General features: G+C 43.5%; 1 protein-coding gene across 1 annotated transcript in view; it reads right to left on the bottom strand.

Annotated features, from left to right (window-relative positions):
- The window catches only part of ATF6 (activating transcription factor 6), a 177491-nt gene that overhangs the window by 90965 nt on the left and 60087 nt on the right, over window positions 1-26439 (bottom strand). The window contains exons 10-14 of the mRNA XM_090048719.1: window positions 26244-26387; window positions 17118-17231; window positions 13841-13943; window positions 8348-8412; window positions 6376-6490 (exon numbers count right to left, since the gene is read on the bottom strand). Coding sequence (XP_089904845.1) covers window positions 6376-6490; window positions 8348-8412; window positions 13841-13943; window positions 17118-17231; window positions 26244-26387 — 541 coding nt within the window. The remainder of the gene's footprint in view (window positions 1-6375; window positions 6491-8347; window positions 8413-13840; window positions 13944-17117; window positions 17232-26243; window positions 26388-26439) is intronic.

Raw genomic sequence — 26439 nt, 5'->3', positions numbered from 1 at the left:
TGATGTAATAGTTTTTATTTGTACTGAAGCAGTACCTTGGAATCCTAGTCATGAATCAGTACCCACTGTACTAAGCATTGTATGATCACAGAACTAAATCAAGGCCCACCTGGAAAGAGCTTGTCTGTCCCTAGATCTTTATTACCCTCACAGATGACTGGCCCTTTTCTGAATCATGCTAACCGTCTGGACTTAATACTTTGTAGCAGTCAGTTCCACAAGTCAGTAATGCACTATGTAATAAGTATTTTTCTGTTCATCAGCTTTAAATTCGCTATCATTCCAATGAGGTTTACTGTTCTGAAGAAACTGGTTGGTCCCCCGAGTGCTGAACATCATTTGTTCATTACATCAAGGTACAAAAGCAACTACAGCGTATGAAAACAAAGAATCAAATGCCTTTGATATCTACAATGGGGTGAAACAGGGTGCATTTTAGCTCCATTGTTTTTAACATCTACTTTTCATTCTTGCTTCTTCATCCATTCAAAGACTGCAACGATAGCATTTATCTTCAAATCAGATTAGATGGAGGGTTATTCAACACTGCAAGCTTCAGAGCAAAAACCAAAGTGAAATACCTGGTTCTAAGAGATTTCCTGTTTGAGGATGATACAGCCTTGTTTGCCCACAGTGAATTTTCCCTGCAAAATCTCATGGGCAGATTTTCTAAGTCATGCAAGAGCTTTGGGATGGCAATTAGTCTCAAGAAGACTGTGATCATGTACCAATGGGTGGAAGAACCAATAGTTGATATCACTCTGAAGAATAAGTCTCTTGGTGTTGCTGACAGTTTTTGCTACTTGGGTTCTACGATCAGCAGGAATCTCGACCTTCAGACTGAACTGACTAACAGAATTGGAAAAACAGCTGAGAATTTGGGGCTATTACAGAGGCAGACAAGGTTCTTTGGGTTAATATGATATCTAGTATTAGACCAACTAAATAGTTGCAAAAAAATATTCTTTGCAAGCTTAGGTACAAACAGCCTTCTTCGGGCACAGAGTGTCTGTTGTTGCTTTGTGCGCTCTACTGGGTGGAATGAAAGCGAGTATGCAAAATGCAAGTCTGGGGTTATCAGATGGCAGGCAGGTTATAATGTGCCATAAATCCAATGTCTATATTTAATCCATAATGTTTTGTAGCCAGCAGATTTATGAAGTTAAATTCCTAGACTCGTCTGTAAAATGCGTTTTGTGATGCTCCCTGTGCCTGAAGAAGGGTGTTTGTACTCAAAACCTTGCAAAGAACAATTTTTCCAAAAATTTAGTTGGTCTAATAAAAGATATCACATCTACCCAAAGAACCTTGTCTGCCTGTGACCTTAGACCAACACGGCTACAACCAACAACCCTAAAGCATAGGCTATTACAGAAGTATGAATGGAATAACAGCAAGCTATCAGCTAAGGTGCATCTATGAGAAGTTTGTCCTGTCACCGCAGCTTTATGGGTCAGAAATGTAGCCTACATATGCTAGGCATATCAAGAGACTGAATAGCTTCCACACATGTCTGTGTAAGATCCTGAAAATAAAGTTGGAAGACAGAATATCAAACACAGAGGTACTGAAGTGTGCAGGACTAACACACTAGAAACCACTATAAAGAAAAGGTTGTGATAAATTGGTCATGTCAGGAGAATGGGAGAAAACGGTATCCTCAAGAATATTTTGTATAGTGAGATTTGAGACAGCTCTAGAAAGTGGGGTCGCCCTTTATGGCAGTACCACAATATTGCAAAAATAGAATAATAGAAAATGAGGGTTGGAAGGAACCTCTGGAGGTCACATCAAGTCCAACCCCCTACTCAAAACAAGACAACCCCAACTAGATCATCCCAGCCATGGCTTTGTGTAGCTGGGTCTTGCAAACCCTAAACATGGAGATTCCACAACCTCTTTAGGTAACCTGTTACAGCGCTTTACTACTACCTTCCTTGTGAGAAAGTTTTTCCTAATATCTAACCCTAAACTTCCATTGCTGCAACTTTGAAGAGTGTGAATTTCCAATCAATTAAAATTTAGGATTATTGGCAATAATGAGGGTTCTAATCCCGGGAGCCCAAAATTGTGGTCAGAAAGTAGTGGATGGGCTGCTCTCAGCAGGGCATTCACCCACAGCCTGGAGCTATCCTGCTGCTAATTAATCAGTAAATAAACAAGGACACAAATAGGGGGTAATAACCAATATATTAAACAATGAGGGTAACAACAAAAACAGCAATAATCCAACAAACTAATAAAGCCTCCCCCTATTAGAAACAACAAGAGAGAGGAATACAATAACTCCCACAGATGGTGTTGGAGAGAGCAGGCTCTCCCACACATGCACTGCTGCTGACAGGCATGCAACCCTTTCTCAGCATGCTCTCTAGGGATAGTGGTTTCCCAGACCCCCATCAAAATACAACACAAAAATGGGACTGACCACCTCGGTCCTCACCTACACTCACTCTCCCTCACTCTCACTTTGATTGCTCCTCTACTCAAAGCCAGCTGCTTCTTCAGCTGTTTCCAAGAGCCATGACAGCAGGCTCACACACAACTGCAAGGTGGCAGTACACCTCTCCTCGCTTTTAACCAAATTCCAATAACCAGGCAGCTGTCACTGACACATGAGGCACCAATTAAACACACAGGTGCACACGACACTTGCCTGTGCATTCAGCGGTCTCCGTGCACTCGGCCCTTTACCTGTCCCTCCAAAGTATCAATCTGGAGTCTCTTAAAATGCCTCGGACACTTCCCACCAAGATACTGCTCCAACTGAGCAGGTCCACAAAACAAAACTGGGTCACTATTGCTCCTTGTTCTGCCATCTGCCACCACTGAGAACAGTCCAGTTCCATCCTCTTTCAAAACCCCCTTCAGGTAGTTGAAGGCTGCTATTAAATCACCCCTCAGTCTTCTCTTCTGCAGACTAAATAAACCCAGTTCCCTCAGCCTCTCCTCAGAAGTCATGTGCCCCAGCCCCTGAACCATTTTCATTGCTCTCCACTGGACTCTCTCCAACTTGTCCACATCCTTTCTGTAGTGCAGGGACCAAAACTGGACACAGTACTCCAGTCACGTGGCCCCAAATAGAATAATCGCTTCCCTTGATCTACTGGCAACATTCCTACCAATGCAGCCCAGTATGCCATTAGCCTTCCTGGCAAACAAGGGCACACTGCTGCCTCATATTCAGCTTATTGTCCACTGAAACCCCCAGGTCCTTTTCTGCAGAGCTGCTGCCCAGCCAGCCGGTCTCCAGCCTGTACTAGTGCATGGGACCGTTCCGTCCTAAGTGCAGGACTTTGCACTTGTCCTTGTTGAACCTCATGAGATTTCTTTTGGCCCAACCCTCCAATTTGTCTAGGTCACTGAATCCTAGCCATACCTTCCAGCATTTCTAGTGCGCTTCCCAGCTTGGTATCATCTGCAAACTTGCTTAGGGTGCAATCCATCCCATCTTCCAGTCACCGATGAAGATACTGAACAAAATCAGCCCCAGAACTGACCCCTGAGGCACTCCACTTGAGACCAGCTGCCAACCATTGATTACTACCTTCTGAGGCCAAAAATCCAGCCAGTGTTCTATCTACCTTACAGTCGATTCATCCAACTCATACTTCCTTAGGTGGCTTGCAAGAATATTGTGGAAGACCACATCAAAAGCCTTGCTAAAGTCAAGGTATATCACGTCCATTGCTCTTCCCGCACCCACAGAGCCAGTTATCTCATCATAGAAGGCAATCAGGTTGGTCAGGCATGACTTGTCCCTGGTGAATCCATGCTGACTGTTCCGAATCACCTTATCCTCCCAATGTTTAGGAATGGAGTTCTTTGAGGAGCCGTGCCACGATTTTTCCAGGGAATGAGGTGAAGCTGACTACTCTGTAGTTCCCTGGATCTTCCTTCTTCCCTTTCTTAAAGATGGACACTATTTTTGCCCTTTCCTAATCATCTAGGACCTCTTCCAATTGCCACAAGTTTTCAAAAATAAGGTCCAGGGGCTCTGCAATCATATGAGCCAACTCCATCAGCACCTCTGGGTGCCTTGCGTCTGGCCCCATGGACTTGCACACATCCAACTTTTCTAAATAGTCCCTAACTTGCTTTTTCACCACTGTTGGCTGCTCACCTCCTCCCTACATGATATGAAGTTATGAACATCAATGAAGAAAGCTGGGAGGAAAACAGAGAATCCTGATCAATCTGGAGGGAACATCTGACACTGGGTTCAACTCAACATGAAGTGGCCTTGACCGAGAGGATGCAAGCAAAGAGAGAAAGAAGAAAGCAGCATGCTATAAATATGGACTCCAACTTAGACAATTTATGAAAAACTCGTAACAAGCTGTGTCACTCTTGATTTGGGCTTGTCAGACACAAATTAAGTAACTGGGCATCTGACTAGACCTCTAATGTGCACACCATTATCCAGAGGATCAACAGTTGCCTACTACTACATTCCAGTGGCTCCTTGTTCCTTATCACGAAAAGGACACATATGGTAGCATCTATTTCTGGAAAGTCTCCTCTTATTTGTTGCTTGTCTATACTCAAAAATCCCAGTATTTTCTGGCTCTCTTTAACTATGTTTTTTCAGGTCTCTATGCACTTTTCCTACTTTTCTCTGAGCCCTTTATTCATTTTTACTACCTTTTTTGTGAGGTAGGGTGGCTAGAACTGAACATGAAACCCAGTACGTGGGCATTAGAAGGGCCATGTTAATTTCTAACCCATTCTTCATGTAGCCTAACAGTTTGCCTGTTTTATTTATTTATTTTTGGCAAGACTGCAAATGGAGCATGGTACTTGCATGCTGAAAGTTAAGCACATGCTTAAGTGCATGGTGAAGTTAGGGCCAACTCGCTCAACATCTTACAGAAATTAGTTCCTAGAATCCCTCCTGTCACAGCTGTTCATACTGTTCCAAAGCACTAAGCAATGGCCCTAGGAGGAATACAGACAAGTTTGGATGCTTTTATTCTCAGCTCTGAGGCCTTGATATGAGTGCATATGTTATAAATGCTTTCAACACATGAATATCACACATAACCCTCCCCACTCCGAGATTCTGCTTGGTTGAGGTTTGCTATGTTTAAGTATATGTTACCCAGCGCTCCAAATGACCACTACACATTTCCCAGTTCTCTCTCTGCACCTGCCTGCATTGTCAGCAGCCAGAAGTATTGCTACATCTGGGAAAGTGAGCAGGGTGAGTGGGAAGTGAGTAGCACAGCTGCTCACCAGAAATTATGCGAAATTGCAAAGGTCACATACGGCCCTTTACACACTGACTGAAGAGCTTTTACTGAAAACTGTATCAATGGTGAAACCTGAGGGTGCTGCTTTACTTACCCCTTGAGTCATGGATCTCTAGCTGGAAGCCCCAAATTGAGAGTTACTACTTATATTGCAAACAAGTGAATCTGCGACCTGATTTTTAACTACTGAAACTTGGCCTTTCATAATAGAAGCTGGTAATCAGTAGTCCTATCAGAGATGGTACACATGGAGTCCACTTGCCAGAACAGTTGTACTCAGACTGTTTGATAATGCCTATTGCCAGGGGATTTTGAGAACATGTAGAAATGAACCCCATTCCCCTCTCCCTCCTGTCGCGATATGTTGTTTCCTCCATTCTGTTTCACTACTAGCCCCCATCTGTCCATGTGACTTTCCTCTTTCCTGTTCCTTGTGGATCTACACCCTCCACTACCCCCTGCAAGCCACCCTTCTCATCTCTGCCATTTTGAATATGGGCTGGGCACATTTTGCAGAGCCCCTGACAGACTATGCATGTTTTTCAAAAAACAATGGCTAACTATACTCATTTAAGCTAAGCACATGGCACAGGCCCCACTCCAGAAAATGCACTTCTAGGTAAAAAACAGAAATAATACATATTATCTGTAACTCCGCATGTATGGATTTCATATCTGCCTCCTTCTGTGTTCTTTGGACAATATATTTAGGTATATTTAAATATATGCTTAAAATATATAAGTATACTCTTGGAGATATGAAACTTCTGCATGAATCTGGAAGTAAAAGAGCTAAAAATTCTCTATGAAGGGAATAATTAAAATACTTTAAATTAATATATTATCTTTTAAATTCCTTGTATGGTTTACACCAAACTTTCCTGACAGCTTCTGTCCTAAAATAAATTACAGCATGTAAAAATTCAGATAGGTTGGCTTTAAATAAAGCAAAGGGATTTAAAAAAAAACCAAAAAAAAAAAACCCAAAAAACCAGCAACTCAAAACAGGCATATAGAGCACATTAGCTTCAACCTCTCTGTAACTCAAGGACCAAAACTTGAACCACACCAGTCTCTAATGATTATACTCAGTAACAAATTATTAAATGTATGTTACACTTACTCTACGAAATGACACTACATAGAATGTATCTTCCCTTCTGTCAATAGCTTCAAGAAAATCTTGGTAACTCCTTGGAGAGGCATAGTATACCTGCAGCTCGTTTCCCGAGTTCCGGCTGAAATACAGGGAGAAAGAAATAGATCTGGAGATGAGAAAGATTATAATCTTAGTGAGGTACAAACTTCAAAGGCCCAGTTTTCAAGGAAGCTCACCATCCAGCAGCACACATTTTGTTCTTGGTGGGTATAAGGGCATTCTGAACAGCGATGCACAATGAAAACTGCTGAATAACAGACTCATTTGACAACCTAGCTGTAAGAAAGTTTGCTTGAAAATGCAGGGAAAAATAAGAAAGGCAGAAGCAGAACCAACATTAGGACCCTATGTACTAATATACTTGTATAAAAAAAATGCAGCTCCACATCAAACGGACAGAATCACATAGTTTGTGTGGGGGAGAAAAATAGTTTCAGTAGGAAAACAGTCCTAAAAGCTTAAATGGAGTATTTCAATTTCCATTTCAAAATTGTATTTTGTTTACATTTTCCCATCAAATAAAATTTTTAAAAAAATTTTTTTAAAAAGTGAGAAAGAAACATTTCACCTTGACTAAAACAAAATATTTAGATCTAATTGAAACAGATTTCTTACAGTTTTTGATTTCTCAGGAGGGAAAGAAACCCAAAAGCAGAAGGGGAATGTTCATGTCAACTTAAAGCAAAATCCAATTTTTCAATTTAGCCAGTGAACTGAAAAAAAAAAAAATCAATTACACACCTCTGGTCAACAGTCTTTTATAATTATAGATTTAGAAATAAATAGGGGATAAGAGTTCTCCAGTCTACTTAAGATACTGTAAGCAAAAATACTGGGCAGTCTGAAGATAAGCATTGTCATTGGACTTGCAAGTAATTTCCACCTTAGTGGTGTACCATCTGTGGTGCCACAACAAAATACTATAACTATTACAAAGCAGGGTTATATTCAAATACCCAAGAAACCTTGGGTGAAACTATAAAATGCAGTTTTTGTAAAGTCTTTCTTTTCTCAAGGGCAAAGAGAAACCATGGAAGATTTTGTCCTCAAATGTCTGCCTGTAGCTGGTTATTACCATTGAGATGACATTCCTGATTTGGGGGGAAGGCAAAGAAAGGGCTACTACTTTCCAAATCTCAGTGGGGAAATATTACCCTTCCCCATCCCCTTTACATATTCCACAATGCATTCTGACCTGACTTGTTCCTCTTTGCTCTTGGCCTGCTAAAACTGGAACTCAGAGCAACACTATATTATGTCTCTTCCTTCCAACTTTTCCTGTTCCTTAAGAGGGGATACTGAAAGTTCATCTTTCTCCAATGCAGAGTATGTAGGGAAAAATTAGGAGCAGATGAAGACAAACCAGGAAACAGAAGACAAAGCTATTTTGTGTCCGCCTTTAATTTTTGTGGTCCTACTTCAATGCCAGCCTTCTGTTTTGGGAAGTCTTTGGATGCTCTAAAGGAGAAGCTATCTTTCTTTTATTGCAGTTGCTGCATTTAGGAACTCTCTTGTAAGTGCCCAGCTTGTCCTGCTTAGGAAATGGATACATGAATGGCCTTCATCCCCAAGACTGCCTCTATGTTTTCCTCCAAGGCTTTACACTTAGGAGCAGGCTAAGCAAGAGGAGGGTTTTGAAGAATCACTGGTAAAAAACCTGAGGAAGAAGACAAAGTAAAACTGTAGTATGGAAGCACCCTTAAATTTATTTGCCCCAGAGAAAGAAGTGATAATTGTTCAAATACATAAAATTCATAAACATCTCTTGTAGGATAATAATTAGGCCTGTAAATATAAAGAGAGCCTGAGGCAAGATCAGAGAGCAGGATGGGGGTATTCAGAGGTAGGTCATTTCAGGTAACAAAGCCTAAGATAGTAACAAAATAGAGTATCTAGTCCTAACCAGCGCAGGTAAAGAGACCTTGTCCTGCCTTACCTGACACTTGTATCTGTATATGGCACGGCCATCAGCTGTGAATCTGCATTCTCCGTAGGGGAGCTCTGAAAATGGGACAGATAACATATGTCACACAAAGGGAAAGTAGCAAGCATTCTCCTTGGCATCCACACTGCACTGAGAACAAACACAAGTCTCCAGCAGAGCATGAGAACAGACTGGCCTGCAGCACAAATCTAAGGGCACTTGTACACGTGGTTTGGGACATGGCGCTGGGCACTTTAATTAGTGAGTCGTGCTAATTAAAAGCACCCATGCATGACACTGCACACAACTTGACATCTGTGGACATTTAATAGTAAATGAAGTTAAACTAAATTGATTTAGTTACAGCAAAGACAGCCCAGAATTATATTACCTTCAGACTGTAAAAAGAAGAGAATCTCTGAGAGACCAGAGATGGAAATCAATCCTAGAGAAACTTTTTTTGTTGAGGGCTTCTGACTGACTGTTCTGGAAGATCTTCATACAACCCCAAACTCGTACAGAAATGCACTCAAGCAGTGTGTCAGCACCACAGCTGATACACTGCCCAGGAGCTCTGGAATCAGTGTGCCAGAGATGAAGGAAGCCTACTGGGTCATATCCACGCTGCTCTGCCAATGTTCCCTGCACCACACTTCCAGTGTCTGTCAAATTTAGTTTGAAGTGTTCCAGCCTGGGGAGTGGGGGAAGGATCTACCACTTCCCATGGAGGACCAATAAGAGGAAACTGAGGCTTAATACTTAATAAAGGTTTCCCAAGGAGTGCATCTCATTGCCCAGGTTTCTTCATTTCAATCTCTTAAGTGCTGCATTAAGATCTCTTCATTAAGAGAGACATTTGGAAAGCCTGCAGATACTTAACTTCACTGTCAGTGTGCCATGTAACTGAAAGTGGCTTTAAGAATAAACCGCAAATACAAATCCCATTAATTCTGAATCCACACTATCGCCAACAATTTATTCATTTGGCAATGTCTGAAAGCATGAAATAGGAATCCCTGAACAAAAACACTTCAGCTGCGGCCCATAATAGTAAGCACAACAGGTTTGCTCAAAGGACTGCATATTTTTGACTAAAGATGATAGCAATTAAAAAAAAAAACCCTACATTTTTTGTTGTAGCTTTATTGACAGAAATATGATTTTTACTGTTTTTTGACACATTTCTTAATGGAAAATTTGTGCTTTTTCTGTGTATGACTCAGACCTATTTGCAATTTTTTACAATTTTGACCAATATTTGATTGGCGAATTGATTGAACTTTATTTGACAGGTCATATACCCAACCCTAGTTTACTGTTGTTCATATTTAATCACTACACCCCTGTGCACCCGTGTTCAGAGTCTTAAGGAGAGTCTATACAGCTTATAAAGAGAGAACATTTAGTCCTACTGGACTTTTCTGAAGTAAGAGAAGAGAAAATTCCACTTAACAGATATCAACAGATTCTAGTCAGTTAAAAACCATTCTACCTTTATCTTTTGTCCATTCATCCTATTTTATTATATAAGCTGAAAAATCTATTACATGAGCTGAAGGATTTATCACCCTTCAGTCTCACCAGCTGCTTTCAGTAAGGATTTCCCAAACATTTTCCTAGTTTAATACAGAGCATCTTCTGAACTACCCCCATTCCATTTATAACATCCCTGCAAAAATGGCAGGCAGCAGGTGTTTACATAAAGAAAGGTGGTTTACCTTAATCTAACAGCTGTAAATTTAGAAGGAGAAGCCTGCACTGTAGGATTCAACAAGTTTTTGTGGACAACATTTTTGGAAACTTTTTGCTTAGATAACTATATAAGATTCACAGTTCACTAGCTTCAGTGTTGATTGCCTTCAAAGTATGTACTGTCTAGAAAAGCTATGTGGACAAAAATCAAGTTTGCAAGGTCAAATCTCAACAGTTAAGAACCAGCACTGAGGTTGCCTATGTGGTCATAATTTGGACAGTGTACATCCTTATCTTCCTTGAATTTCTTTCTAACCTCTGCCGTGTTTTACTATCTTGTGCACTTAATGAAGGCAGGAAATTATAGAATAAAAGGCTAAGTAAGCCTATAACTGGATTGCATAATGCACATGCACAAAGAGGCAGAAATAAGGTTGCCTGGGCAACATTAATTTTGGCTCGACCATCAATTCCTGATTGCTGGTGTTGCAAACATAATGCTCTTTTAATACAGGAAACCCTTGGCATTTGCGGTTTCAAATATTTGCAAATGCTGAATCTGCATTTTAAATATACTTTAAACACTCCTCAGGAGCTCCGCGCTTGTTGCCGCTGCACTCCCGCCACTGGAGCTGTGTCCCCCTCCCCCTCAGGAGGCACTGCGTTCATGAACTCAGTGCCTTATCTGCAGATTTCACCATTCGCAGGGGTAGGTGAGAATGTATCCCCCATGAATGGCGAGGGTCGCCTGTACACTAAGCTCTCACATCACATGCTCCTAAATAAGATGTACACCTTTTTTTAACTCATTCTGGCTTCCCCACAAAAAGATTTTTCCATAAATGTGGTCACATGAAACAGGGACAGAGCCTAATTTTCAGCTCATTCACCCTCCCTTTTCTGCTCAGGCAAAAGTTTTAAAGCCTCAGCTGCTCAGCCAAAAGCTGTTGACCATTCTGCGGTGGCTGTAAAGTGTTAAAACTATAGCTGTTGCTGAAGACTGAATTCTGCCCCTCCCTCCATTTAGCCAGCTGGAGGGGGAAGAGAAGGAAAGAAAGCAGGAGCCATTTCACAACATCTCTAGGCTCCTATTAGGGGCAGAAAATCTGTTTAAGACCCCAATTTTGGAGGGCTATTTTTGGGAAAAAGATGCACATGGTAGATGAGTAAATAGTGTCTTCTCTGGCTTTTTAAATGCAAGCTGTACACTAGAACCACACTGATTTCTTCATGATTCATCAAGATGGATCTGAACTAGGAAGTTCAGATCCACAGCCTAAATCTCTATTTGAAATACAGGAAAAATTGGCAAGCAGAATAGGTTACCATCTGTGTACACCAGGCAGCAGAGGGGGACAATAGACAATGGCTTGCACAGCAGGGGAATACTAGATCTCTAGCAAAATTCCTACCTTCTATTTCTGGCTCTGAAAAGAAGTGTGATGCAGAGGTTACAGATACTATAAACAGTGTAAACCAGAAACTGCTAGTCTCCACTTCAAGGTCCCTCATGGCCTACCCTTCTTTCCTGTAGTCTCTTATTTAGTCTCTGAAGCTTGATTTCTGCCCTAAAACCCACCATGGTGCCAGTCTCCATCACCTAGTTACTAGGCTTTCAAACAAGTATCTTTTGTGTTTTCTTCTATGCTGCCTCTCAGTGGAGAGGAGCTCCCTGTAAGCATCTACAAAGCCACCTCACTATCTTCTTTCAAAAGCCTCTGTAAACCTCTCTTTTTTTTTAATAACTACTAAAATCTTGCCAGTTGAACCCCTGATGCATTGAGGCCATTACTTACCATGCTGACCAATACTGTTTTCTTGTACTGGCTCCTCTGTCTGTCTCCATCTGTTCTCTTGTCTTATATTGTAAACACGTTGGGACAAGGATCATTTTTTGTTCTGTGCTTGTACAGCATCGAGTATAGCCCTCATCCCTGACTAGGGTGCCTAGGTTTTAGAGGTGCAGCCAAATCTGAACAGCCAAGACCAAGCAAGACAGAAGACTGGAAGGGTAGAGGAGTCTTGCCTGTCTGGATCTCCTCACTCCAGCGGTGCTCCAGCTGTTATTGTAACAGTCCAGGCTTGGGAAGTTTCTGCTGGGGGAGAGGCAGCGGTTTGTGCTCCCCAAGGCCTGCTTCTAGTGCTCTGTTCACTCCCCACAGGCACAGGGCTATGCCTCCTGTGGCAAAGCCTCTGGGGGGATGGTGGAGAGAAGAGGGGGCAATACCCCATCTCCCTCCCAGCCAGATATACAATTGGTCATGGTGCCATGCCTGCCTGGCTTCTACACATGGATAGCACAGGGCTGTCCTGCTGTAGTAGACTCCTAGGGTTTTGGGGCCATACTGGTGCCCTAAGTTGGCGCCCAGGGCTGGCATCCCACTCTCCCTCTCTAGTTATTCTACTACTACATTAAAACTCCACCACATTCAAGCACACTGATTTTCCACAATCGCCCTTTGGATAAGGCTTACACCTGCCATTAGAAAAAGGCTTTTCCTCCCAGCTCTACCAAAAGTGACTCTGGACAACTTCCTGTTGAGAATAATATGGTACTTGTCCACCTCCTTAGGGGTGGTGTGGGGCCTTGCTCACTAAGAAGAGCTGGAAAGGGCACAGAATTAACACTGTCCCTCTATGGGAGGTGTCTTCATGGCTTATGGCTTAGGCACGGATTCCTGCAATAAATGATGGATGCATCTCTCTGAAGTTCTAGTTTTGTGGCAACCTTTGCAAGCAGCAGATTGAGGCATTAGCCTGCATTCATGATGTTTCTGAAGAAAGGGGTCAAGAGCATGGTCCTTGCAGCTAGAATCTTTTCAGATTTTAGCAACAAGCCTTTAAAAAGCTTTACTGAGCATGGGATAATAGAGATTTCAGATTGTGACTAGAGAGTATAACTATGCCAAGTCTAGAAGGATTTCCACAAAGTCAGACAAAAGCACTCCCCTTACCCTAAGACCTTTGCCTTACCACATTTTTAAAGTTCCTAATCAAAAACATGCAAGTGCTAAAAATTTTCAAAGAAACGGCTGAAATAACAACACCACCCCCATACTAGCAAAACATCGGGTTTTTTAAGCTCATTTTTAGAAATACTGTACCTGGACCAATTTTGATGAGAAAAAAAAAGTTCTGTCCAAAACAGAATGAGCTTGGAAAATTTCAGCCCGACTTCTCAAAGGTCTGGCAAAATCACCAGCAATTGAAAATAGCTGCTTATAATGGAAAGTGTTGGGCAACCTTAACTACAGGCATTACTGCCAGTTCTGCCTCTAATAACAAGTGCAGAAAAGTAAATGAGATAACTGTAGATAAAGGTAACCATATGTATTATGTTAAATAAAAAAAGATTTACTGTCTCACCACTGCTCTTTGGCTCTTTCTTTTAAATTTATTTTTGGTGATTTTATTATTCACAAAAACACTCAACTAATATATAAGCATGAATGGAAGTATCTGCAAGTTTCCTTCACAGCTCTTGTAACACTCTTTTGTCCTCATCTCCCAAGCCCACTACTATTCAGTTTTGGCTTCCCTTGAACAGGTGTTGCAGGTCTGCGGCTATTAATCCTGACACCGCTCACTTTGCCACCAAATTTCATACCCATGGGGAACCCCACAGATGAGATGACACACATCTGTAGGCTGTATTTTTGACAGCTAGTTTAGACACAGATGATCCTGCCATGAGTAGGGGGGCTGATAAGATAACCTTCTGAGGTTCCTTTCAGCCCTGTTTCCATGAGAGTTGATCACAGTTGCAGAAATTAACTTGTCCTGTTATTGAATCAACAGTGGTAAGCAACCTACCTGGACAACCCGTGCTTTTTGCTGCTGGTTTTTTGACAATCGTCTAGAACGTGTCCTTTCCACTTCATGTCTATGAACCCACCCTCTAAGTTCATGATTTAACCTGTAGAATGAAGCATTAATTTAGCCAGATCTTTAAAAAACAGTAACAGAACATCCTAGGTTTTGGCCAACATTTTAAACATCTATTTGAAAGATCTTTTGAATTACTGTTTTGTTTCATGAGTTTTAAACTTTTTGTCATGTTAGTTTCAACACTGAGGCATGAGTTTTAGTCACAAGATCAATGTTAACAGAGAATCGATAGCTAAATATCTAGAAAGAGTAGATACCAGACTGACTGATCTTTTTCCATTTAAACTGGGTCTCGTACATTCTTTTCCTTAAAAAATAATCTTAAAATTACTAGGGAAATGGAAAACTGAAATCACAAGTCTATTAGTTAAGAGGATAAACTTGGGTGAAAGTTTAAAGAGTAAAGGGAATAAAAAAAAGAAAAAAAAAGATGAATCCATGTTTTCAGAAGCCATACATTTTCATTTTTTCTAGCAAGGCATAAGAGGTAATAGCAAGTTAAAATAGGTCTTTGTTTGCATTATGAAGCTGAATGGGAGAGGCGATAGCCTGAATATTTCAGATACAATAGGTCTTTAAATGTCCTTTATAAGCACTGTTGGAAGTGAAGAGATATTTGTTTTGACCCATGAAAAAAAGCGATGGTCATCTCCACACAAGCAGATATACAGTAAACTGAATAGTTCAGAGTACTGTTATCTGGCTTCATATTGATTCAGGCTGGATAATGAACAAAAGTGTCATCATTTGATAGCATCAGAATGGATAGGCAAGGGCCACCAGAGAAATGAAGACCCTCCGATAAGGATTTTGTTATGGCTTGGAACAAGATAGGGAGGCGTTTTTCTTTTATACCACTGAAAGATAAAAGAAAAAGCAAGCGACTAAGTTCTCCAGTATGCAGAAAAACCCAGAGACCCCTGGGCAATCAGAAACAATTTTCCATTCAGATAAAGGTTCCTTTTTCAATGGCCTCCTTCTCTCTCCTCTATTAATTCACTCTGCATGAATGCTCTCTACCAGTTTGTCCTTCTCCTTTCATAGGCAACATTCCCTTACCTGGCCCCTTGGAACGGACCTCTTGCTATGTGTAACCTGGCTCCCTGCTATTCCCCTTTCCCTACAACAGAGGGTAGCTTCAGGCCTACACTTGGCTGCTGCCTCACAGGTTATCTCCCGTCAAAAGGCCCGTGAACACTGTAGGCGGATGCTACTGCAGAGAGTGGGCACTGACCAGAAGGAAGCTAGGAAGATGGCTGCTGAAGTGCCAAGGGAGAAACAATAGCAGCTTTCTGCTGGACAGTCCCAGGATTCCAGTTCCTTAAATGTGTCTAAAGCCCTGGGCAACTTCTGGCCAAAATGGGTTGCTATCAGAAACCGTAGGGGACCTAGGAGAAAACATATGCATCCGCGTGTACATGCAATTCATAGATGTTAAGGTCAGAAGGGACCTCAATAGATCATAGAGTCCGACACCCTGCATAGGCAGGAAAGTGTGCTGGGTTCAGATGACCCCAGCCAGATGCCTATCTAACCTCCACTTGAAGACCCCCAGGGTAGGGGAGAGCACCACCTCCCTTGGGAGCCCATTCCAGATTTTGGCCACTCTAACTGTGAAGAAGTTCTTCCTAATGTCCAGTCTAAATCTGCTCTCTGCTAGCTTATGGCCATTTTTTTTTGTAACTCCCAGGGGTGCCTTGGTGAGAAGAGCCTCACCTATTCCCTTCTGCGCCCCCATGATGAATTTATAGGCAGCCACAAGGTCGCCTCTCAACCTTTCCTTCCAGAGGCTGAAGAGGTTCAAGTGCCCTAGTCTCTCCTCATAGGGCTTGGCCTGCAAGCCCTTAACCATATGAGTGGCCCTTCTCTGGACCCTCTCCAGGTTACCCACATCCCTCTTAAAGTGTGGTGCCCAAAACTGGATGCAGTATTCCAACTGCGGTCTAACCAGTCCCCAATAGAGGGGAACTATCACCTCCTTGGTTCTGTTTGTCATGCATCTGCTGATGCATGATAAAGTGCAGTTAGCTTGCTGATCACTTTGCCACACTAACGACTCATGTTCATCTTGGAGTCCACTAGGACTCTGAGATCCCTTTCCGCTTCTGTGCTGCCGAACAGGTCATTTCCAGGTTATTTCCCGTCCAGATGATCTGGAGATTCTTTGGATGGAGTGTCGCCTGAACCCTTGAATTCTTAAACTATTAATGCTGGAGTCTGCTACCAAGGTCCTGGTTTTGTAGTGCTGAGCTGGAAGACAAACCACAAATGCTCCTCTTCTTGTCCATGGAGGAGGCAGAATAGGTGCCCTTAAAGCCCTGTTTAGCTAGTAATTAGGGTCACAGACTATACCTGATAGGTAGTTATCAATAGTTTCTGCTATGGCTCTCATGCTGCAGCAACGTTAAATGAGCATCCTAGGAAATGCAACAGAAATGGGACCTACCATCCAGTCCAGCCACCACCCTCCCTCACTACTGAATATATTATGTGACATTCCAGCATGGCCATTTCATTGCAAACAAGTTTTACAAGTTTAACTACGTGGTTGTGATAACATTTTTGGTTAAACCCATGCAACTTTTCAGCTGACACTCAGACATCAGTTTAAACCAACCTGTCACATAATGGTTTAGCCAGTATCTGTAACTTAAGAGGTGCAAACTAAAATGAATTCCACATTTAAACAGATGGTAGCGTCCACAGCCAAATGCACTGGCTGAACAGTATAGTGAACTTTTTGTGGAACTGGTGCACTTTCTGTGTATGGACTAGGCCTGAGAGAGGAATCTTTCAGACAAGTAACAGAAAGTTATTGGCAGTCCCTTTCTGAACTCAGCCAGCATACCCAACAGGGTTCCCTTCAGATGTCCATCAGAACCATTCTGAGCTTGCCATCTAATGCCTGTCTTACGTGAAATCAATTTGATGGGCTCCATCCAGAGGGAATGCGTGTCCATACCACTGAAATCATTAGTGCAGGTGGTATTAACTGGTATTCATGTTAGCAGTTTCAGCAGATGAGTCCAGGATAAAAACACATTAGATAATTATTTTACCTCAAAGGTCAGTGGCATGCTGAAAACACAACATAGAAGTCTTTACTGCCACTGACCATAACCGTTTTCATGCAGCAAAGAACTCGCACAAAAATTACATACATAAACTAAGAACCCAGACTCAAAAATAGTTATTTGCTAACCTGAGAGACTCCGTCCGGTTGATCAATGGTTTACAGGGTGGTGGAGAAATATATAATAATGGGTCTTCCGTTAAAACCATCAGGGCTTTGTTATCAGAAACAGAATGTTCGGACCTGGAATAAAAAGACGATAACAAATCCCTCAAAAATTTCTTCAAATTTCCTGAGTTAGTGAATATCTACTTGACAGAGAGAGAGAGAGAGAGAGAGAGAACACTGCTGTCACTCATTCCTATTTTCTCCTTCAGATAGAGAACAATAACTGGCATCTAGCAGCCTCGTACTTTATTCTCTTGCCATCAAGTTCTGCAGTCACCAACACAGGGATCATACACTGTCACCTGGGCTCACAGAATCATCACCACTTCCAAAAACAGACTCAAACTTAAAGAAAGTTTTACAGAATAACATATAACCTTCATATAAGTACAAGAGTGATTTCTGGCTCCCGCAAGTCTTGGGTCTTCCTCCATGGATGCACTTGATTTTTTTTTCAGGAATAGCGGATTTGGTTGATGCTGCCCCCATGTGAAGAGGTCAGAAAGGCAACCTTACAATATGATGAAGGAGACCCATCACTGATCATTTGCTCAGCTACTCCACAACCTGATGATGGGGGAAGATTCCTTTCCAGCTACCCTCACAGTGATTCTTGGAACCCAATCCCAGCTCCTTGGGCTGGATTTGCTCCTTTAGACAAAAAAAAATCTGTAGCGCTCAGAAACAAAACAAAGAATGCAATTTTTCTGCTGCATCACCTACATCAATTGAGCAGTTTGATCCAGGTTAAGTTTGTAGAGCTCTCTGATTTGGAATGTTCTCCTCTTTAGATCAACTATTTCAAACTTGTCTTGCGCCCAAAGCAATGGTTCAGTTGTTGCTATATTACCCTTGCAGCTGGATTATTGAACTGTGCACAGGACGCAGACACACTGAGGTGTTGCCACTTCACAGTCAGAGGGAGAGACGGCCCCGACCACAGTGAGCAGAAAGATGTTCAAGAATTAGTGACCAAAATCTGTACCACAGACAAAGATGGCCAACTGCCAGGGGCCCAAAGTTATCATCTAATTTTCATATATATTCTAATGATACTTCTTCATGCATTTCAAAATCTATAACACTGCAAACACATAAAAACACAGAACAAAATTCCTAGCCGAAGATTCAGCCTTCTGTGCCCAGTATACAGGGAAGTTTTGGATGAGTGCCTAGTCCTTTGTTCTGAAGAGACAGAATCTGTCATACCATAGGCAGATACAGTGCTTGCTAAATGTCATTTACATACTCCAGTCTTGTAAACCCTCTTTCTGTTTTGGGAGCTTCAGTATATACATACAAGTGTCTGTTGGCTCTGCAAATTCAGAGCATTCCAAGTTAAACCCAATAATTTGACAAAGCATGAATCTTCTGCCCATGAACCATTCACATTAGGGGAGTAATGGTAATTCCATTGACCAATTAAAACAAAAGCCCAAATTAACATTGGGAACAAATGCCTGGGGCAAATGAAAAGCCATCTTTTCATGGAAACTTTTCAGAGGGTTAATAATCCAGCTAAACTTGACAACCCTTTGGATACAAGGGATGCCAACCACAGCAGCTGCTCTGACTCAAAGTTGGAAAAGAAACATTTTTTCTTCTGGTTCAAAAGCCTGCGTCACCAGTATCTGGAGGACCTAACACACTGCATTGGGAAAAACAGGTTGAAAAGTCAGAGTCTACTCTAAACCATTAGGGATCTAAACACTTTAGGTACCTAGGGATGAAAGTCTCATCTCCTAGTTCCTTGGCTACAGAATTATCTGTAGAATGAACAGACACAATCCTAGTATTCAGGTCAATTTTAAAACCTTCAAGAGGTACTTGCTAGATGGCTAAGCCATCAGCAAAAAATCTTTTAAACACCATTTTTTACATCCTGGTGCAAGAATCCTTTAAACTTTCTGACAGAAACCTGGGAGATCCCCAAGGATCCACAAAGAGTCATAAGTAGTAAGGCTGGAAGGGACCTCCAGAGGTCATCTAGTCCAACCCCCTGCCTGGGGCAGGATCATCCCATACAACCATAATCTAAATTCTACATAAGACTACCCTCAACCCTGACACAACATAAACCTACCACCCTAACATGCCACAGGTAAAGCAGGACAACCACAGCAGCCAATGTTCTGTTTCTATAACATATTGTCAATACATGCTCCAGAAATACCTGGTAGAGGGCCACACCCTTGCTACAGAGGAAGGTAAAAACCCCCACAGTCTCTACCAATTTGACCATGGGATAAAATTCCTTACTGAACCCAAATATAGTGATCAGTCTGACTCCGAGTAGAGGGGCAACATCCTTTAGGCAGGAACCTCTTGCTTTGTTCTTAGCAGGAGAACTGGCACACTCCAGTTGAAGTCCCCAGCCTTAGCTATATAGCAGGGCTGTGCAAGGCTTTGGACTGTGCTTCAGATCCGGAGAAGCTTTGGACACTTTGGTGTCCGAAGCAGCATGTCCAGATCGAAGTGCTGGCTTCGTTAGGCTTTCTGAAGCCTAACGAGCCCATGCACCAGTACAGGCTGGGAGCTGACTGGCTGGGCAGCAGCTCTGTAGAAAAGGACCTGGGGGTTACAGTGCACAATAAGCTGAATATGAGCCAGCAGTGTGCCCTTGTTGCCAAGAAGGCTAATGGCATACTGGGCTGTATTTTGGTGGGTGTGTTGCCAGTAGGTCAAGAGAAGTGATTATTACCCTCTATTCAGCACTGGTGAGGCCACATCTGGAATACTGTGTTCAGTTTTGGGTCCCCCACTACATAAAGGATGCGGACAAATTTGAGAAAGTCCAGTGGAGGGTGACACAAATGGTGAGGGGGCTGCAGGACATGACTTCTGAGGAGAGTCTGAGGGAACTGGGCTTATTTAGTCAAGAGAAGAGAAGACTGGGAGGGATTTAATAGCAGCCTTCAACTACCTGAAGGGGGGTTCAAAAGAGGATGGAGCTGGACTGTTCTTAGTGGTGGAGGATGACAGAACAAGGAGCAATGGTCTCAAGTTGCATCACGGGAAGCTTAGGTTAGATTGGGACAGGCAATGATTTTGGGTGGAGGGTCGCTTACCAAGTTTTGACAGGCTGTCGAGGGCCACATTGGTAGCCCTGCCTCTGGTTGCCATCTTATAACCTGAAGTCTGCCCCCTACCTCCTGACCTTTGCCACCAGAAATCCACCCCCTTACCCCCAAAAGTACTCCTTTCAGCAACAGGTTTTGCCATCTCAGAAGCAGAAAAATACCAAATTATATTCTAAAAAGCAAACATCTACAGCATTCATTAACTTGGTATCAAAAAATAGTTTTGACCTGATTTACATGCGTTTGTGTAGTGTATATAGAGGTGATTGCACAATAGCTTAAACTGCAGTCTTACTCTTGTATGTTGTAGGTGTGTGGGTATGTGGGGTGAGAGAGCATGTGGGTGGTTGTGGGTGGGTATGGGGTTTGTGGGGAGCTGTGTGCCTGGGATGAGGGGATGGTGGGGGCCTGCATGTATGAGAGGGGTGAAGGGTACATGTGTATGGTGGGGTATGCGTGTGGGACTCAGCCTATGAACACACACACACATGCATGCACATGCACTCCCTGCTTGCCCCCCCGCAACACACACTGTCCTTGCCTGCACACGTAAGTACATGCGCATGCACCAACGCAGCCCCATGCTCCTCAGTTCGGTGATGTAGCTGGCAGCCACGTGGTGCTGGTGCTGGAGCAGGGCTGGGGCAGGAAGGGAGTGAAATGGCTGGGGGTGGGTGGGCATGTACCGTGGGAGCAAGTGGGCAGAATGTGCTTGCCAGGAGTGGTCCCAAGCACAGCACAGAGGAAGTAAGCCATGCCGCCAACCATTCCAACTAGAATCCCAACCATAAAGGAGTGAGAAGAGGGAACCAGACCTCTGTTTCCAGACACCCTAAGGAACCACTGAAGTTTTTTCTCTCAGGCTTCCTGAAGGGGAGGCATAAGAGCAACCAGGCTGTTTCCCTCAAATGTGGGGTAGCAGAGAAGGCTGTCCATGTAGAAGACCTTGTCAGAGACCTCCCACGACCTTGGAACTACAGTGCCTTCCTAGAGGAAGACTATGGAGGAAGCCCATAAGCACATGGGAAGTTCTGCCTTGGTGCTTTGTTTCAGGCTGGTAGCTCCTGATCACTCAGCTTTTTGTTCTAATGCTCGAGTAAAAAAAAAAAAAGTAAAAAATACTTATGGTTACACCCAAAAAAAGATTTAGGCATTGCAGCACTCAGCATTGTGATAAATAACATAAGTACCTCACAGCTCAGTGAAATCCACAGCCCTGAGGTAGGCACCCAGCCTTCCAATACAACAGGGTTGTCCAAATTCTGAGCGACTGGGAGTCACAGGTCTTCTGGCCACAGGCTGCATGCCACATAGGCCACACACTGCACCATGCTGTGTGGACCCCTCTTCCTGTACCAAGGGAAAGCCCTAATATGCTGCACTGGTGCCCCCATGCTGTATGGGGTCCCCTCGAGGATCCACAGTTGTGGATTCCCTCACTCCTATGGGCCATGCAACTGGGTCTCCAGGTGCAGGAAGTGGAAGCCAGAAGAAGGAGGGAAGAGCCTGGTAACTCCAGCAGCTGGAGAACAATGGGGACAGCAGCACAGGGACCAGGAGCCTAGGGGCTACATATGGCCTGCAGCCACCAGTTGGACAGCCCTGCCATAGAACACAGAAGAAGAGTCAGCGGCATGTGCATAGGACTCTCAGAAGCCAGTGTTCTGAGTGGAGAGCACCCAGAACTACCCAGGAGGAAATACTGATGAGAGAGTGGGTTTAGATTCTCAAAAAAGACAGGTGCCTAAATCCACTCTGGATTCACAGCCATGAAAGCTCTCTGGGAGTCAGGCATCTAACCCACCCTGTTCCCACAAACAGCCCAATAAAACATAGAACTTTAAGTCATCTTGAGCTGTTATGAGACTTTAGCTCCTAAATGCCCCAAGTTTCTTTTTCAAATGGAATTTATGGGACTTTAAGAAACCTTCACCCATATTTTCCTTTACTTTTCTTCCTATCTTGCCTCATCTTCCACCTAAGGATAGCCAGAAAGAAGGAAAAAGCAACAGAAGGGTCCAAGCTTACCAAGAAATAAGGTAAAAGTGACTGGAAGGAAAGGGGAGGTGGTGGATGGGGCATGCTTTCCTGAGTGAGCCAGTCTCTATTCCCCGGTCACATAATTCACCATCTCAAATGTACCACATAGGATACAGAGCCTATGACTACAGGCTACAGACTTTAGCATAGCCACGTAATGCTAAGGCATTAAAATGTTCCTGATTTATTGCCTTCTTTCCATATGGCAAAGTCTATTAGTGCATTCTGCACATCTGTGGCTGGCTTTGTTCAACCAGCCGGAAACACTCTATTGGAAAAGAAAGATCTGATAGGACAAATCCGGTGAGGGAGGGGAAAAAACCCATGAGCTGGATTCAGCCAAGCTCCAATCTGGAGGCAATTAAATGTACACTCATACACTGCCTGCTGGAGATCTATAAAGCCTTAAAGTGACTATGTCAATTGAGTAAACCTCTGCAAATGACCCATAAAAATATTAATGGATAATATAAAAAGTATTCATTGGGAATTGCTGGCAGGAGGTACTGGACCAGATTATAACCATACTCTCCTGGTGTGCACTAATATAGATCACAAGCATATATAAAAGCACAGGGATGGATTGAGAGGTTTCTTACTAAGTGCCCTGCACACCAAGCTTAGGATCCAGTCCTTTCCTTTGTTAATGTCTTGAACTGTACTGACCTTATCTTGAGCTCCTGAGAAAACAAGTATCATAGAAGGGCTGGAAAATTTGGAAATCATTAACATTAATAAGTAGGAAAACTAAGAGGAAGAAGGAGGGTGATTGGATAGGCTTTATAATGTCAGATGATTATCTGCAGACGGTCAAGGACAGAGCATGCACATATACACACCATCTCCCCATTCACCCTCCTACATAAAGCTTAGCATGGTAAGATTGGCAAAGTGCATTCCACTGAGGAATTAAGCACTGGTCACTAATGGAAACAAAATATCAAGTTCAGTAAGGCCGATGGTCCAATTTGTTTTGGAAAATCCTGTGGTCCTTTGTATGTTAATAGAATGCAAGACAGTGTAGAACTTTGCTATTTTCTTTTTTGGCAATATTTAAAGGAGAATCCATGGAACATATTTTGCAAGTATCAAGCTACAATGGTAAGCAGTTTGGGTTTTTCTTTTTGACTGGGGGGGTAGTTCATTTTGTTGTGAAAGTTATGAGTAAAAAGAAGATACAGAACACTGAAGAACTTTTATATCAGAATTACTGCTTTGATCACACCCACCCTTTAAAAGGACATCAGCTCGATAGCTCAAGAACATCTCATTTAAATAAAAGTGCCCTGTAGTCCCAGAGATTCATGTCATTCGCAACCATACTGTAGATTTATATTAGATGACTTCATTAGCGTAAGAAAAATATCAGAAACAGCATATTTATGCCAGGAGAAACTAGTGATGAATATACACTGCAAGAGAAAACAAGGCAGAATATGTTTTCCATCTACCAGAAACAGGTGGGTCTATTGCTGCCCTCTAGACAAATGCAGAGCACCTATCATATTTCAGGGGGCCAAACATGTAAAAGCCTACTTTCTTTTCTGGTGATGTTTAGAGGAGTAGACACATAGCATAGTTTCAGATGTTAACTAAGTAACCACTAGGGCTGTATGAAGCTTTGGTCGCTGATTCGATTTGGAGGAGATTTGGAGGCAGAATCCAAATTGAATCAGGAGACCCATTAATCTCTCCGAATCAAATTGGAAGCCTCCAATTTGATTCAGAGAGATTTGATGATTTGGCCATAGATACTTCTATGTTTTTTCTGTGTACCTCGCAGTACCAGGTGTGGCTCGTGTACAGTGAGATGGCAGGGTGAATGGAGCATTCCATGGGAGCGTGAGGGGGGTCCCTCGCGCACTGGGCGGTAGGCCCAGAAGTGGACTGGAACTTCCGCTGCACAGCACGTGGGGGGACCCCCCTGCACTCAGGTGGGACGCTTCATCTGCCTCACCATCTCAGTGTTTACAAGCTGTGCCTGGTACCTTGAGGTACGTAGAAAATGCTGTGTCTATGGCCAAATCACCGATTCTGTGACTCAGAATTGAATCTTTAGATTCGGCCGAATCGAATCAGGACAGTGATCGGAATCAGTGAATCGAAACACTGTCCCCTGAATTGGGCCGAATTTGAACTGAATAGTGCCTGCTTTGCACACCCCTGGTAACCACTAGGGGCTCACTGATAGAGATTTTTGGGGCCAATACCAATAGCTGATTTTTAAGGCATATTGGCTGATACTGATCCGATTTCTAATATGGCTGTGTCCAGCTGGTAAGTCTGTTGTGGTGGAAGGGGAGGGGGAGGGGAGGGGCATGGAGGGCCAGATCAACACCCCCCCCACAGTGAGGGAGGGAGTAGGGCTGGGGCTGCCCTGCCGGGGTAGGGCAGGGCATGGGATGGAGCTGTGGCTTGTTGGGCGGGGGGGAGGTGGTAGTGGCTCCCACCACTGCACACACCACACAAGGGCATGGGAGATCATGTGCCCCTGCATCTGCTTGCAGGGCAGCTGCCACCACAGGCCAGGGTTTGGCTGCACCAGGCTCTTCCCAGCAGCGGCTGGGCTGCACTTGAGGCGGAAGGTGGCAGGGGCTGCAGCCACCCCAAAATCTCACTGTAGTGTTTCCATAGCCTCCCTCCCGGTGCTGTTGCCACCTATCCTGAGCGCAGCCTAGCCCCCGCCAGGAAGAACGCAGTGCAGCCCCGGCTCCAGCCTGCAGCGGCAGCCTGACCTGTGCCCCCGCAGCCGCAATCCGCATCCTGCACAGAACAGACAGCACGCGCCCCCCACCCCTACGCCCTCCCAGGGTGTGTGCAGTGGTGGGAGGCACCCTCCCAAACCTGGACGAGCTGTGGCTCTGACCCATGTCCCAACCAAGCTAGGCAGCGTCTGCCCCAGCCCCTGCCCCAGGCTCACTCCCTACCTCACCATGGGGGCGTTGATTTGTCCCACCACCCACGCCCTTCCACCACAACTGACTTACCAGCCGCCTGCAGCTCTCCAAACTGCTGGGCTGTGCTCCTTGCTGCCTGAGTGCCGTGCTGTATCTGCATGCATGCACGGGCATTTATTGGCCAAATTATCAGCAACATCAGGCCGATTTCTGATATAGTCAATTTTCTTTATATCGGTCTCAATCCGATATTGGACCAATGTATTGGTGCACCTCTAGTAACCACATGAAGATGGGGTCTCAGGCTGCTGCTAAGATGCTGATATAACAGATAGTCTGACAGAGCCTGGATCTCTCTGAACTCCAGAGTGCCAAGACACGCAGTAAACTAGTTTATTCTCAATATCAAACCTTATCTCAGAAACAGGAGAGATCTTTAAACGCGGAGGTCTTGTAAAGTTCAGTCCACTCAAATATGTGCATTAGAACAGCTGCAGTGCCCTTGAGACAAATAGGCCCTTGAGACAAAAGGGTTGTTTCCCAGCATTTGAAGCTGAGAGGTAGGTGAAAGCAGCATGGCCAGCTTCAAGTATGCAAGAAGTGTGAGAATATTATTAAAAACTTAAGACAAAGTGGAGATCTTTTCCTTTCCTTTGAGTCGCTGTGTCTTTATGAAGCAAATGCATCCTATACTAGGCTCTACTCTGCAACCAGGAGGGTAAGAAGCTTCCTGTTTATAAAACAAAGCTGAAATTCTCAAACCTTTTCCTTCTAGGAGTCCAGTAAGAAAACTCACCGATTATCCTAACTCCAGTGACAAACAGAGTTAGAAACACTGTGTACAGTAGGTGGGATCCACAGTTGTGAAGGCCCCTCCAATACAGCCATATAAGTATGATTAAGTCTAAATAATTTAAGGAATCAAGCATTCCAGGTACTCCGGTTTTAAGGTTAGCTTCCTAAAAGAGCTAACTCTGCCCCATAAAGTGCAAGGAATTGGAAGGCAAAAAGAAAAGCTTGAAATACCAAGGCTGTCTGGTGTTTTTAAAAGTTAAAAATACTCAGCCTACCTATCACTGCTCTTAGCAATGATGCTGTCAGGAGTTTTCTGAGCTGTGTCAAACTTCTGGCTAGCTGAGAACTCTAGCAGGTGTCTGTTCCGGTAAGTAGCACTCAGGTTGGGATCAGCTCCACTGGAGTCTCTTTCGAGCAAACTGAAAGGGAAAAATAAATATAAATATGAACATGAACACAAACAAGGGATGC

This window comes from Crocodylus siamensis, chromosome 5 (assembly GCF_052110815.1).
Source record: "Crocodylus siamensis isolate JL-2025a chromosome 5, ASM5211081v1, whole genome shotgun sequence".
Classification (NCBI taxonomy): Eukaryota; Metazoa; Chordata; order Crocodylia; family Crocodylidae; genus Crocodylus; species Crocodylus siamensis.
The sequence above is the reverse complement of the archived record's forward strand: the minus strand, read 5'-3'. Positions and strand labels throughout refer to the sequence as shown.